The sequence below is a fragment of the Orycteropus afer genome, unplaced genomic scaffold, assembly GCF_000298275.1.
Source record: "Orycteropus afer afer isolate SDZICR_OR568_19922 unplaced genomic scaffold, OryAfe1.0 scaffold00371, whole genome shotgun sequence".
Taxonomy (NCBI): domain Eukaryota; kingdom Metazoa; phylum Chordata; class Mammalia; order Tubulidentata; family Orycteropodidae; genus Orycteropus; species Orycteropus afer.
Genome location: NW_006921958.1, coordinates 448,713 through 465,277, shown reverse-complemented (window position 1 = coordinate 465,277; position 16,565 = coordinate 448,713). Strand labels below are relative to the sequence as shown.

Genomic DNA, 16,565 nt, shown 5'->3' with positions numbered 1-16,565 from the left:
CGATGGCACATAACAACAACTGAATTTTTTATGAATGCTTCTGGGACTAGCTTCAAAACTGAAGATGAAAATGAAGTAAGACTGGCCATGAACTGATAATGGTGAGGCTGGCAACTGAAATGGGGACTCTTTATTCTTTCTACTTTTTACACTTCATACAATAAAGCACTGAAAACTCTGAACAGAAAATATTACTCATTGCGACTGTTTATCGATATTGATGACGAAAATAAAGACCATCAAAATATGAAAAACCCAAGCATTCCAAAAAGGGAACAGTGACATTTTCATACATGGACGGGGTCACGCCGGGTACTCCATTCATGAAACCCACACAGAGGGTATGACGTGCCACGGAGGGGGTGGGACGGGGATACTGGTCCGCCGGCTCTGGAAAACGAGCTTTCTCTCACAAAGATTGCAACAGGAAGAGTGCATCGCAATCACCACTCTTTCCCGAGGCCAAGCGCACAGCAGCATTTTCCTCTCCGGAGCCACCTCCCAGCACGAAAGTCAGCTGCATGCCCGGTGTCTGTTACGACTTCGTTTGTTTTACTGCTGGCATTCTTTCTGGGCCATAAAACCATTTTATGAGCTGGTAAACTTTATACAAGCTCTGCAAAGCTGACATAACTAACAGCTTCAGAATCCAGCACGACGTGTGTCAGAGATCTTCCAAATGGGATGGAGGACACCGCAGCACTTGGGCTTGACTCAGAATGGCCACCGCGAGTGCTTAGTGCCACACGTTTAGCTGAAGGCCTCCTTTCAGCTGCAGTGCCGGCTGACACGGCGGGAACACGCAACACAGCAGCTTATGTTCTTACGTCAAACCTCATTTGTCAAAACCTTTAAAGTTCATTTTACAGGAGGCTGTTTTCCTCAGATAACAAATGTAGTATTTTGGTTAATATAATCAACAAGAGTTATTGTAGCTGGGAAAAAAGATAAACTGCAAAAGAAGTGACATGGGTGGTTCCATGGCACAAAGGTTAGCTCCAAAAGGCATGGGGTTTTTCAAGTTCTTTTCTTACTGTTAAACAGTTTGATTTATATTGCAAAGCAATAGCTATCAAAATGCTATTGGAGAAGAAAAACTATAAAAATCTGATCAACTGAGGATCTAGCAAAATTCAAAACTATCACCATTCAGTAGGGACAACTAACCAAACCAAAAACAAAACCCACTGGCATCGAGTCGATTACATCTCATAGCTACCCCGTTGGGTTTCCAAGGTGGTAAATCTCTATGGAAGTAGATTGCCTCATCTTCCTTCCATGGAGTGGCAGGTGGGGGTTTGAACCACCAACCTTGTGATTAGCAGTCCTATGCCTCAGGCAGTAAGCCACTGAAGCTCCTCACAGGGACAACTAGTAGTTCTGTACTCCTTAGGGGAACTTTTCTAAATCATGAATGGTAACAGGGAAGCCAAGGATAACTAGCCCTCTAAGGAAAACGTAAGAAGGAAAATTCCAAGGTGAACAAGGAACTGGCCCCAGAGGAAAGAGACGAGAGCAGAGACACTTTTAAAAGTCTAATTAGTATCCTCAGAAAGACCGGAAAAGCTACTAGCCCTATTTACCACGCCCTCCCCAGCTGCGCGATCATGTGGATCAGGATGGATGAAGCACGTCTTCAAGAAGGAGGAACTTGGGCCTAGGATCCCGTACTCAAACAAGCTCTGAGACGCTGGGGACACCACAGTGAGGTATTTTCAGACATTTAGTAATTTGGAAAGATCACCACCTGTGTTGCCTGCATGGGCTGGGGGAATACATTCTACAGACACACCGACACACATACTCCATATTCCTCCCGCCATGAAAACACTCCAGCAAACAGAAACTTGAAGAAACGGCGCTGTAAGCCTAAGAAACAGTGACAGCTGAGCATGGCCCAGACGCAGCAACGGAAGCTGGGAGAAAAGTAAAAGGAGTCTTCCACCCAGAAACCAGGCCGCCCCGCCCTGCCCTGCCCCGCCTCGCCCCACCCCGCCTTCTCCCCGCTGGGTGTTAAGGTGGGTAACATTTCCATGTGTATATTCACTGTAAATGCTGGTTGTTAGATCCCAATTCCTAAAACCAATTTGATAAAACAAGGAAGACTTGATTACGTCACAGAATATTACACAAATGTTACAAACTTTGACAACATAAAATGGATAATTCCTCTGATGAACTCAAAGAAAATGAGTTTAAAAATAACATAGCCACAGACATGAAGAAAACTAGAGTGATTAAGTACTTTTATATACAATTCTACCTTAATAAGCCAGAAAAATCATGATGTTTCAAAGAAAATATTAATTACAAAGTCCGCCATTAAAAAAAATTGAATAAAATACTAACTTTGGAAAACAGTTTGAAAGTTGTCGAACAATGGTCCCTGTAGAAAGGCACTGTACTCAGGTACTTTTATGAAAAAATACTTTACAGCTTCACTAGGTAACACTGGAAGCATTATTTTTCATAAAACTATCATAAATCTGATATGAAAAATTTCAAATGTAAAACTACAAACTACAGACTATTCCTAAATTGGGAATATATATAAAAGAATTAACAAACAAAACATGAATACAACAGGCTAACAGTCCAGGTACAGAATAAAATGCCAGGACTAAGTGTGTTGCACTCTGGGCATGCATGAATGATTTATCACAGAACATATATTAATACAAGCAATGTAAATTAAAAGTTGTGACCAAGTGGGACTTATCCCACAGATCCAACATTCGTTTAATAGCTGAAAATCAATTAATGATTTATTAATATGATCACTATATCAACAGAATAAAAAATTAAAACCACATGACTATCTCAACAGACATAGAAAAAGAACTGACAAAACACAGCATTCTTTCATGATTAAAATACTCAACAAACTAGAAACAGAAGGAAACTTCCTCAACCCGTTAAAGGGCACGTATGAAAAACTCACAGCAACACATTTAGAGGAGAAAACCTGGACGGTTCCCCTGAGGTCAGGAACAAGGCATGATGTCTGCTCTCAGCACTTCCATTCAACACGCTACTGGAGGTCAGCCAGGGCAACCAGGCAGGAAAATGAATTAAAAGGCGTCTAGATTGGGCGATCTATTTCCGTAGATAGCCTCAGAAACCCAAGGAGGGGTCGCAATGAGTCCAGGACTTGATGGCAGTCAGTGTAGTTTTTGGTTTTAGGTTATAAAAGAAGAAGTAAAGTTGTGTCTATTCACAGATGCAATCTTGTGTAAAGAAAACCCTAGCGAATCCAACCCCCCGCCAAAAAAAAAAACTATTAGAAATAATAAAAATATTCAGCAAGGATGCAGGATACAAGACCAATATACAAAAATCAATTGCATTTTTTATAACACCTGCAATAATCTGAAAATGAAGTTAAGAAAATAATTACATTAACAATAACATCAACAAAAAATAAAACAAAATACCTAGGAAATAACAAAGGAAGTGTAAAACATATTCTGAAAACTATAAAACATTGTTAAAGGAAACCAAAGATCTAAATAAATGGAAAGACGTTCTAGGTTCATGACAGGATGACTTAATATTGATAAGATGGCAACATCATCCAAATACAGATTCAAAGCAATCTCTATCGGAACAGCTGACTTTGTAGAAATTGACTAGCTGACCCTAAATTCACATGGAAATTCAAGGGGCAGAGGATAGCCAAAATAATCTAGAAAAACAAAACTGGAGGAGTCACACTTTTGATTTCAAAACTTAATACAAAGCTAGAGTAAGTAAGACAACATGGTAATGGCATAAGGATTGCCATACAGAAAGAGAACAGAACTAACAGTCCAAAAATAAGCCCATGTGTCTGTGGTCAACATATGTACAAGGGCACTAAGACCATTCAGTGGGGAAAGAATAGTCTTTTCAACAGATGGTGCTGGGACAACCAGATATCCCCTTGCAAAAGAATGACTACTGGACCTTCACGTCACACCAAACATAAAGATTAACTCAAATGGATCAAAGACTTAAATATAAGAGCTAAAGTGATAAAGCTCTTAAGAAAACACAGATGTAAATCTTCATGACCCTGGATTTAGAAATGGATTTTTAGATTTATCAAAAACACAAGCAATGAAAATAACAAAATGCTTGTGCTTCAAAGGATAGCATCAAGAAAGTAAAAAGGCAATTCACAAAATGAGAGAAAAATTTGCAAATTATATTATTGATAAGAACATAGAAGGCTTAAAACTCAACAAGAAAAGACAATCAACCCAAAGAAAAAATGAACAAAAAACTTAAACAGACATTTCTCAAAAGAAGATACACACAAATGGACAATAAACAATTGAAGAGATAGTCATCATCATTAGCCATTAAGGAACTGCAAATCAAAACCACAATGGAATATTGCTTTATACCCACTAAAAGGGCGACAATCAAAAAGTCAGATAATAAGATGTGTGGCAAGATGGGAAGGAAGCACACAGAGAAGGGGTAACCTGGGGAGGAAGTGGGCAGAGAGCTGTCACATGGGGGGAACTGCAGTCAATATCATGAGACAAAATGTGCATGAACTGCTGTATGGAAAATGAATTTGCTCTGTAAACTTTCACCCAACTCACAACAAAAAAAGAAGTGTGACAAGGAGGTGAAGACATCACAACCCTCAAACACTCCTGACAGGAATGTAAAACAGTGAAGCAACTCCAGGAAACAGGCTGGCAGTTCCTAAGTTAAACACAAAGTTATCAAGGACTGACCCAGCAACTCCACTCCCAGAATACACTCAAGAGAAATGAAAACTTATGTCCTCCCAAAAATGTGTACACAAATGTTCATTCCAGCATTCTACATCACAGTCAAAAGACAAACTATCCAAATGTCCATTAACTGATGACTGGATAGTATATTCATACAACGGAATACTATTTGACCACGAAAAGTAAAATATTGATATATGCTACAACACAGATGAACCTTAAAAACATTCTGCTCAGTGAAAGCAGTCACAGAAGTTTACATACTGTATGATTCTATCTATATGAAATGTCTAAAATGGGCAAACACGGTGACAGAAATAAGATGAGTGGTTGGTTAGCGCTGGGGGAAGGTGAAAATAGGGGGTGACAGATAAAGGACATGGGGGTTCCTTTTTGAAATTATGAAAAACAAAAAAACTAAATCAGTTAAGTGTTCAAAAAAAACCTTATGCTGTCAAATCAATTCGACTCATAGCGACCCCTCCTTGGGCACCCCTCCTTGGGCTTCTGAGGCAGTATCTCTATGCAAGTAGATTGTCCAATCTTCCTTCTGAAGACTGGCTGGTGGGTTTGAACCGCCAGCCTTCTGGTTAGCAGTCAAATGCCTTAGGCACTACGCCACCAGAGCGCCTACTGAAGTGTCAGGTATGTAATAACAATAATGTTCCTCTCATATTACTGACAGATAACCAGTGTTGTTCAATAACCCTTTTAACATGTTATTTCACAAAGATTATCAAAACTTCATAAACACAAATGTTGCTTTTTAAAAAAATAATTAAACATTTGTAAAAGGAACTATATCCAGGCTTATCACTTTAGTTATATAAAACTAAGTCAACATTTGATGTTTTGAGAAGTATTTCTTGTCCTCATACAGTATAATAGAAATACCATCCCTGTCATTTTAATGAAGTGGTTACACTGGAAATAGACCAATCCTAATTTACTCTACTTATAGACAGTATTTCCTACATATTTTAAAGGAGTAATTCATTAACAAGGAGCTCTGGTAGCATAGTGCCTAAGGCACTTGACTGCTAACCAGAAGGCTGGCAGTTCAAACCCACCAGCCAATCCTCGGAAGGAAGGTTGGGCAATCCTACAATCCTACTTCCGTAGTGATACTGCCTCGGAAACCCAAGGAGGGGTCGCTATGAGTCGGGGCCGACTCGATGGCAAATAACAACAACAACAATAATTCATTAACATTCTCCCAGATTTATTTTAAAGGTTATCAAAAATTAATATTAATATAATTAGGACTTAACAATCTGATTTCAAATACTTTGGGTAAAAAAGAAAAAAAGGAAGACTATTTGTGAAAACAGCTGCAAAATGAATTTTCATTTAGTATTGCTACATGCCCACTAATGAAATAAACATCTTTCTCAATAGTTAGCAATCAATACAAGTGCTATTTCAAATAAAAAAAAAATTTAAGTTAAAAAAAAAAAAACATATTCAGCCAATGGATATAATATTTTAAAAACCAAATGATGGAGAAATCCAATTATTTCCGTTTAATTTTTCAAACTAATAAGGGTAAAGTCTAACCCAGAGACAGCTTTACAACTGTGGCTCTGGGTGTCATCCTAAGGGGATGCTATGTACCTTTGGATTTCATTTCTATTATTTATGTTTTTAGAAAAATATGAGTGTAGTGGTTAAGCTTGTGAGTCAACTTGGCCGGGTCTGGTTGAGTGGCTGGGCAACTGGATGTAGTTATTTCCTACGGTGAGATTGGTAATTAACTCCATGGTGGAATCTACTTGAGCAGCTGAGTAGCTGCTTTGGGTATGTGGTCTGCTTCTCGTATATAAGAAACAGCTTTGGGAATGGTCTCTAGCTTATGGCACGCTTGAACTCTGCATGTAGCTGTGTCGCTGCTGTTCAGCAGCCTGCCATGCTCTGCCAACCTTGGGACTTTTAATGGACTTGAATGAATGGCCTGCCGTGTGGGCTGGTAACATCAGGACTGTGCCTTTTTACTTGTCGACACAAAATGAGTTGCACACAAAGGCGTAGGAATCACAACGGCCTCAGACTTCTCATTACTAACATTGGAGCAATGCCTTCAAGTATCTGAGAAAAAATCATTTTTAACTTAGAATTCCACACCCAGGCAAAATGTCACTTAAGTAGGAGGACGGCAAAAGCATTTGCAGATAGGCATGGCCTAAAAACCTTACCCTTCCTGCACTCTTTCTCACGAAACCACTAGAAGATGCAAACCAACAAAGAGAAAGACATGGGATCCAAAGCCGGGATTCAACAGTGGAGACAAAGGGACTTCCCACAATAAGGAATGAAAGAAATCCCAGGATGGCTAGTCCGTAGTAGGCCTAGAGAACAAATAGTCTACACTGGAACAGGAAAGTGGAAGGTTCTGGAACGCAAGGCTCACAGAAATAAACTAAAAGGGATCGATTACTAGAGGCGTTTCATTCTGAGTAATTCTATTAAAAAGCTTGAGGCTAAATTCATGACTGTACATTGAAAAACAAGGTAATGAGGAAAAAAAAGATCATTTATTCTAGAGTAAACACAAAAAATAAGAAAGATATAGAATTATAGTATTCTACGTAGCTTATCTGCAAATACACGATAGTAATGTAAATGCTGCTGTGGTTGCTGTTAGGTTCTGTTGCGTTGGCTCCAACTAATAGAGAACCTATGTACAGTAAAACCAAAACCCTGTGCTGTCCTGGTCAGCCTCACAATCCTTGCTATACTTGAGCCCGTCATTGCAGCCACGGTGTCAATCCATCTTGCCAAGGGTCTTCATCTTTTTCGCTGACCCTCCACTTTACCAAGCATCGCAAGCTTCTCCAGGGAATGGTCCCTTCTGAAAACATGACTAAAGTAGGTGAGACAAAATTTGGCCATTCCCTCTTCCAAGAAGCATTCAGGCTGCACTTCTTCTGGGACAGATTTGTTCATTCTTCTGGCATTCCACGGTACTTTCAGTATTTTCTGCCAATACCACAACTCAAAAGCATCAACTCTTCTTCAGTCTTCCTTATCCATTGTTCAGCTTTCACATGCATGAGGCTATTGAAAATACCAGGGTTTGGATTAGCCGCACCTTAGTCTTCAAATTGACATCTCTGTTCTTCAACACTTTCAAAAGGTCTCTTGCAGCAGATTTGCCCAGTGCAATACAATGTTTTATTTCCTGATGGCTGTTCCATGGGGATGGACTGTGGATCCAAGCAAAATGAAATCTCTGACAACTTCAATCTTTTCTCCATTTATCATGATGCTACTTACTAGTCCAGTTGTGAGGCTTTTCATTTTACGTTGAGGTATAATCCATACTGCAGACTGTATATAGTCTTTAATCTCCATCAGTAAGTGCTTCAAGTCATCCTCACTTTCTGCAAGCAAGGTGGTATCATCTGCATATTACAGGTTGTTAATGAGCCTTCCTCCAATCCTGATGCCGTGTTCTTCATAGAGCCCAGCTTCTTGGATGATTTGCCCAGTATACAGATTGAATAATTATGGTGGAAGGATGCAACCCTGATGCACACCCTTACTGATTTTTAAACCATGCAGTATCCCCTTCTTCTGTTCAAACGACAGCCTCTTGGTCTATGCACAAGTTTCACATGAGAATAATTGAGTGTTCCGGAATTCCCATTCTTTGTAATAGTATCCATAATCTGTTATGATCCATACACTCAAATGTCTTTGCATAGTCAATAAAACACAAGTAAACATCTTTCTGGTATTCTCTGCTTTCATTCAAGATCCATCTGACTCAGCAATGATATCCCTTGTTCCATGTCTTCTTCTGAATCCAGCTTGCCATTTCTGGCAGTGCCCTGTCAATATACTGCTGCAACCATTTTGAATTATCTTCAGCAAGATTTTACCTGTATGGGACATTAATAATATTGTTCGATAATCTCCACATTGTATGGGATCACCTTTCTTTGGAATGGGCACAAATATGAATCCCTCCAGTCAGTTGGCTGTCTTCCAAATTACTTGGCATAGCAAAGTAAGTGCCTCCAGCCCGGCATGTTTGTTGAAACATCTCAATGGATATTCTGTCAATTCCTGGAGCCTTGTTTATCACCAATTCCTTCAATGCAGCTTTGACTTCTTCCTTCAATACCATTGGTTCTTGATCATATGCCACCTCTTGAAGTGGATGTTCATCTACCAATTCTTTTTGGTACAGTGACTCTGTATATTCCTTCCATCTTCTTTTGATGCTTCCTGCATCATTCAATATTTTGCCCAGAGCAACCTTCAATATTGCAACTTGAAGCTCAAGTTCTTTCAGCCTGAGAAATGCCAAGTGTGTTCTTCCCCTTGGGTTTTGTAACTCCAGGTCTTTGCACACTTCACTATAATAATTTGCTTTCTCTTCTTGATTTGCTCTTTTATCTTGTCACTTCTTCCATTCATTTTAGCTACTCTCCATTGAAGATCAAGTTTCAGAGTCTCCTCTAACATCCATTTTGGTCTCTTCCTCCTTTCCTATCTTTTTCGTGACCTTTTGTTTTCCTCATGTATAATGTTCTTGATGTCAACCCACAATTCGTCTGGGTTTACGGTCACTGGTATTCATTGCATCAAATTTATTCTTCAGATGGTCTCTAAATGCAGATGAGATATAATCAAGGTCATATTTTAGCTCCCGTGGACTTGTTTTAATTTTCTTCCAGCTTCAACATGAACTTGCATATAAGTAACTGATGATCTGTTCCACAGCCAGCTCCTGGCTGAAGTTATTAAACTTCTCCATCTCCTCTTTCCATAGATGTTGTCAATCTGATTTCTGTGTGTTCCATTAGGCAAGGTCCACATGTACAGCCGCCGTTTGTTGTTGAAAAAGGTATCTGCAATAAATAACTTGTTGGTCTTGCAAAATTCTATCATGTGATCTCTGGTGTCATTTGTATCACCAAGGCCGTATTTTCCAACTACCAATAATTTTGGTTTCCAATAATTAATACATCCTGATTGCATGTTCAGTCCATTTCAGACTGCAGAAGTTGGTAAAAATCTTCAATTTCCTCATCTTTGGCTTTATAGCTTGGTATGTAAATTTAAAGAATAGTAGTATTAACTGGTCTTCTTTGTAGCCATATGAATTATTATCCTATCACTGATAGCATCGTACTTCAGGATAGATCTTGAAGCATTCTTTTTGACAATGAGTGCAACACCATTCCTCTTTGTCATTCCCAGCATAGCAGACAGTACGACTGTCTGACTCAACATGGCCAATACCAGTCCATTTCAGCTCATTGATGCCTAAGATATTGATCTTTATGCATTCCATTTCATTTTTGACAACTTCCAACTTTCCTAGATTCATACTTCGTACATTCCACATTCTGATTATTAATGGATGTCTGCAACTGTTTGTTCCTGTTTTGAGTGGTGCCACATCAGCAAACGGAGGTCCCCAAAGCTTTCCTCAACGACTGTGAGGAGGCAGCTCTTCCCCAGTTGTGTTGAGTGCCTTCCAACCCCAGGTGTTCATCTTCCCGCACTACATCATACAATGCTTCAAGGCTAGTCATAAAGTTTTCCAGTAATATATCAGGGAGTGTTTTGCTGCTCTTCATTAGGTTTTCACCAGCCAAGGTTTTCAGAAGTGGATAGCCCCGTCCCTCTTCCCAGTGTCTTAGTCTGGAAACGCTGCTAAAACCTGTCCACCGTGGATGGCCCTACAGGTATTTGAAATACCAGTGACATAGCCTGCAGCCTCACAGCAACACAAGTGCAATAAACTGACAAATGAGCAGTGAGTAATGTAAATACTAGGTATCAATTTAAACAAAGTTTTATATAATCATATTTGGAAAACAGGAGAAAGGAAGGTGCATGTGTTTCTTGTGGGGGGTGGGGTGCGGACGGAAATGTAGGAGTGCCAAAGCCTTCTCTTCCACAGAAGGACATCAACAGATGACGTCTAAACTGGGGAAATCAGGAATCAGCTGTTGCGGGGGTCTGTTGCGGCGGCCTCAGGGTAAGCTTACCGATTGATCACTGGAATGTCCGAGTCCACGCTGGGGCCACTGTGCCAGTCAACCTCACGGAGGGTTCCCTCCTTTTTGCTGACCCGCTACTTTACCCACCATGATGTCCTTCTCTAACAACTGTCTCTTCCTGATGATGTGTTCAAAGTGAGACAGCCACAGTCTGACCATCCTCACTTCTAAGGAGCACTCCGGTTTTATTTCTTCGAAGAATGATTTGTCCATTCTTCTGGCAGCCTGCCATATAGTCAATATTCTTCGCCAGCACCACACAGCTGGAATGCACCGATTCTTCTGTCTTCCTTTTTCATTGTCTAGCTTTCCCACACATGAGCTGATAGAAAAGACCATAGCCTGGGTCAAACGCATCTTAGTCATCAAAGCGACATCTTTGCTTTTTAAAACTGTAAAGAGATCTTTTGTAGCAGATTTGCTCAATGCAATACATCCTTTAACTTCTTCACAGTTGTTTCCATGGGCACTGACTGTTGATCAGTAACCGGGGCAATGGAAAGGGCTAAAATGGGTATTTCAAAGAAGGCCCCCCAAGGAGGAGGACCAGCACTGACCACAGTCTGTCTCATGATGAGGGAAAACCTGGCTATAGGACTGCTTGGTCGGAAATGATCAGGGAACGTCCAGAGCTGGCTTACCCAACCAAAGGAGGGGGAGGGAGGAGAGGGCAGATCATATGATCTATGAAAATTTCTAAGTTTTCACACCCCGGACTCTGTGATTTGGAGGGTTGGCGGGGGGGCCATCATCATCTCAGTAACTTTAGGAATCACCTTAGAATAATAATTTCCACAACTTCTCCAAAGAAGTCCTAATATAAAAATTGTATTTCAGCTCAAGTTTCTCTTCATAAATTTTATTTTGCTGTTCTTGACAACACACAGTAAACCAAAACCACCAAGTCCACACCTGCAACACTACCACTTCGTGCCACTGATTACACTTTTCAAGTTGTAAAACCATTCACACCCTCCTTTTCTGAGTTGTTCCTTCCCCATTAACACAGATCTTCTGCCTGGAAGGTTCTGATCTAATCTTTCGAGCTGCTGTCAGTCTGATCCCAAAGAGACAGTTCTTCAAAGAGCATTATTGCTCAAGGCTGACATTTTTTACTAGTTAAGGTAAACTACTGCTTGATTTTAAGAAGACTTCAGGGTATATTTTTGGTTTAAGGTTAAACGATTATCTCAGGGCAATAGTTCCAGAGATTCCTCAAACCTTCATGGCTCCAGAAGTCTGGAGTCCAAAAGAATTCGAGATTTTGTTCTGCATTTTCCCCTTTCTTATCAGGATTCTTCCGCAGAATCTCTGATCTAAATGTTCAGTAATGGCAGCCGGGCACCATCCAGTTCTCCTGGTCTCATGGCAAAGGAGGCAGCTGTTCATGGAGGCAACTGACCACATATCCCATTTCCTCCTCCTGTTCCTGATTCTCCTCCCTCCTCTGTTGCTCTAGGTGAACAAAGACCGAGCGCTGTGCCTTGGATGGCCACTTGCAAGCTTCTAAGACGCCAGGCACTACACACAAACTAAGAGACAGAGCAGAAGCACTAAACATGCCATTAGGTCAGTTAAATGGGCTGTCCCATGACACGTGACTCTAAACCACCAAACCAAGAAAGCAAATTCCATGAGGTGAGTTTTTGATTGTACACAGCAGCCTCAGGAGCTACTCTTTTACTGTTGTTGTTGTAAATACATCTCTCATACAACATGTGCCAATTCAAGTTTTTACAGGTGGACAACTTATTGACAGTAATTACGACAACCGGCTGTGCAGCCCTGCCCTTAATCAATGCCCTGTTTCCATCACTGTTAACCCTCCATTTTCCCTTCTCTCCTGCCCCTGATAACCACTGATAAACATGTTCTCTATACACTTGCCTTTTCTCATCTTATTTAAGTGAGGGCATATAATATTTGTCCGTTTGTGATTGATTCATTTCCCTCCGCATAGTATCTTCCAGCTCCAGCCATATTGTAGCATACATCGAGACTTCACTCCTCCTGGCCGAGCAGTACCCACTGCGTGTATACACCACATTCTGCCTGTCCCTTCACAAGCTGATGGTCATGCAGGTTGTTTCCATCTTTCGGCTGTTGTGAACAGTGCTACAGTGAACCCTGGTGTACAAGTCTCTGCCTTTAAGTTCTTGGATATATACTTCTCTTTGAATCTCTAATTCTTATCACTGTTGTTGGTGCTGTTGTGTTGGTTCTGATTCACAGCAATCCCAGCTACAAAGCAACAAAATGCCGCCCATTCTTGCGCCATCCTCACCATGGTTGCTGTGTCTGAGTCCACTGTCGCAGCCACTGCCATTCAGGATCTTCCTTCTGCTGACCCACTACTTTGCCAAGCATGATATCCTTCTCCAGGGACCAGTCCCTCCTGATGACATGCCCAAAATATGTAAGACAAGTCTCCCCACCCTCCCTTCTAGGGAGCATTCTGGTTGTACTTCTTTCAAGATGGATTTGTTCCTCTGGCAGTCCGTGGTATATTCAATATGCTTCACCAACACGATAACTCAAATGCATCCACTCTTCTTGGGTCTTCCTTATTCACTGTCCAAGTTCCGTACGTACATAAAGCAATTGAAAATACCACAGCCTGGGTCAGGCACACCTTAGTCCTCAAAATGACATCTTTGCTTTTTAACACTTTAAAGAGATCTTTTGCAGCAGATGTGCCCAATACAGTATGTAGTTTGATTTCTTTACTGCTGCTTCTATGGGCATTGATTATGGATCCAAATAAAATGAAATACTTGACAGCTTCAATATTTTCACCATTTATCATGATGTTGCTTGGCCCAGTTGCAAGGATTTTTGTTTTATGTTGATGTGTAATCCGTACCGAAGACTCACTCTTTGATCTTCATCAGTGTTTCAAGTCATCTTCAGTTTTAGCAAGCAAGGTTGTATCATCTGCTAATAAATTAATAAGTCTTTCTCCAATTCTGATGCCAGGTTCTTCCTCATATAGTCCAGTTTCTCAGACTATTCCTCAGCATACAAACCAAATTAGGATGGTGAATGGCTATAACCCTACCATACCCTTTTCTTGATTTTAAACCAAACAGTATCCCCTTGATCTGTTAGAATGACAGCCTCTTGGTCTATGTACAGGTTCTGCATGATCACCATTAAGTGTCCTGAAATTCCCATTCTCAATCTTATCCAAAATTTGCTATCATCTACATAGTCAAACGCCTTGGCATAATCAATAAAACAGGGGTAAACATCTTTCTGGTATTCTTTGCTCTCAGTCAAGATCCATCTGCCATCACAATGACATCCCTTGTTCTACATCCTCTTCTGAATCTGCATGAATTTCTGCCATTTCCCTGTCAACATACTGCTGCAACCATTTTTGAAGTATCTTCAGCAAAATTTTACTTGTGCATGACATTGATGATACTTTCAATGATTTCTGCATTTTGTCATATCACCGTTCTTTGGAATGGACACAAATACGGATCTCTTCTAGTTGGCTGACCAGGTAGGTGTCTTCCCAATTTATTGGCATAGATGAATGAGCACTTCCAGTGTTTCATCCATTTGCTGGAACATCTCAACTGGTATCCTGACAACTCCTGGAGCCTTACTTTTCACCAAAGCTGTCACTGCAGCTTGGACTTCTTCCTTCAATTCCATCAGTTCTTGATTATATGCTACCTCCTGAAATAGTTAGACACTGACCATTCTTTTTGATACAGTGGTTCTGTATTCCTTCTATTTTCTGATGCTTCCTGCATTGTTCAATATTTTCCCCATAAATCTTTCAATATTGCAACTCAAGGCTTGAATTTTTTTCTTCAGTTTTCTCAGCTTGAAAAATGCCAGTGTGTTCTTCTCTTTTGGATTTCTAATTCCCGGTCTTTGTACACTTCATTATAAACTTTACTTTTTCTTCTCAAGTTGCCCTTTGAAACCTATTCAGCTCTTTTACGTCATCATTTCTTCCGTTCACTTTTACCTACTCTATGTTCAAGAGCAAGTTTCAGAGTCTCTTCTGACATTCAGTTTGGTCTTTTCTTTCTTTCCTATTTTTAAAATGACTTTCTAGTTTCTTCATGTATGATGTCCTTGATGTCATCCACAACTCATCTGATCTTCAGTCACTATTGTTCAATGCATCAAATCTATTCTTGAGGTGGTCTCTAAGTTAAGGTGAGGTATACTGAAGGTCATACTTTGGCTCGCATGGACTTGTTTTTTAATTTTCTTTTCAGCTTCAACTTGAGCTTGAATATGAGGCACCTGAGGGTCTGAGTCAGCCCTAAATTTGTTTTGACTAATGATCTGGAGCTTCCCCATCATATCTTTCCACAGATGTGTTGTTGTTGTTATGTGCCATTGAGTCGGACCCAACTCATAGTGAGCCCTCCTTGGGTTTCTGAGGCAGTATCACTACGGAAGTGGACTGCCCAACCTTCCTTCCGAGGAGTGGCTGGTGGGTTTGAAACCCCAACCTTCTGGTTAACAGTCAAGTGCCTTAGGCACTATGCTACCAGAGTCAATTTAATTCCTGTGCATTTCACTGGGCAAACTCCATGAGTATGTATAGTTGCCATTTATGTTGTTGAAAAAAAGGTATTTCCAATGAAAAGGCTGTTGGTCTTGCAAAATGCTACCACATGATCTTTGCTTTATTTTTATCCCCATAGCCATAAATTCCAACTACTAATCCTTCTCTGTTTCCAATTTTCATGTTCCAATCACGAGTAATAACCAATGCATTTTGATTGCATGTTTGATCAATTTCAGACTGTAGCAGTTGGTAAAAATAATCAATTTCCTCATCTTTGGCAATAGTGGTTGGTGTGAAAATTTGTATAACAGTTGTATTAACTCATCTCCCCTGTAGGCAATGGATATTATCCTTTCACTGACAGCACTGTACTTCAGGACAGAACTTAAAATGTTCTTTGTGAAAATGCAACACCAACCCCTCTTCAAGTCGCCGTTCCAGGCCTGGTAGATGGTGTGGCTGTCTGATTCAAAATGGCCGACACCGGTCCACTGCAGCTCGCTAAAGCTTAGATACTTCCTGATCTGTGTTCCACTTCATTTGTGGCGGCTTCCAATTGTCCCAGATTCCCATCCTGTATGTTCCATGTTCCAACTGCTAATGGACGTTTGCAGCTGTTTCTTCTCATTTTGAGTTGTGGCGCCATCAGCAAGTGAAGCTCCCACAAGCTCTACTCCGTCCCCATCATCAAGGCCGACCTTCCCTTGTGGAAGCAGTTCCTTCCCCTCAGTACTGAGGGCCTGGCCGCCTGAGGCTCATCTTCGGGCAGGCGGTCAATACGCAGGCTGCTATTCATAGGACTTCACTGACCAGTTTCCACAAGTAGACTGCCAGGTTGTTTTTCCCACTCTGCCTTAGTCTAGAAGTGCCACTGAACACTGTCCACCATGGCTGACCCTATGGGTGTCTGAAATACCAGATGCATAGCTTGCAGCAACCCAGCAACATGCAAGCCACCACAGTATGACAAACTGAGAGAGGTGCCATTCCTCACTAAAGACAACAAAAACCCAAAGTCCCCAATTATATCATCTATCCTCCTGACAAAGTCTTTATCTAAAAACAATTCTGTGGCCACTATTTCCTACCAATCAAAAAAGCTGCACAAAAACCTAATACTCAACACAGGCTGCTGAGAGCCAAGCCAGGAAGACTTGGTACCTCATAAAAACCAAACAAACCCCCGTTGCCACTGAGTCAAGTCTGACTCACAGCTACCCTACAGAGCAGGGCAGAACTGCCCTATAGGGCTTCCAAGGCTATGATCTTTTTTTTTTT

At 40.8% G+C, this 16,565-nt stretch overlaps 1 protein-coding gene across 1 annotated transcript in view; it reads right to left on the bottom strand.

Moving 5' to 3' along the window:
- The window catches only part of CDC42BPB (CDC42 binding protein kinase beta), a 167,080-nt gene that overhangs the window by 144,055 nt on the left and 6,460 nt on the right, over nt 1-16,565 (bottom strand). The window contains 1 exon segment of the mRNA XM_042782572.1: nt 6,559-6,573. Coding sequence (XP_042638506.1) covers nt 6,559-6,573 — 15 coding nt within the window.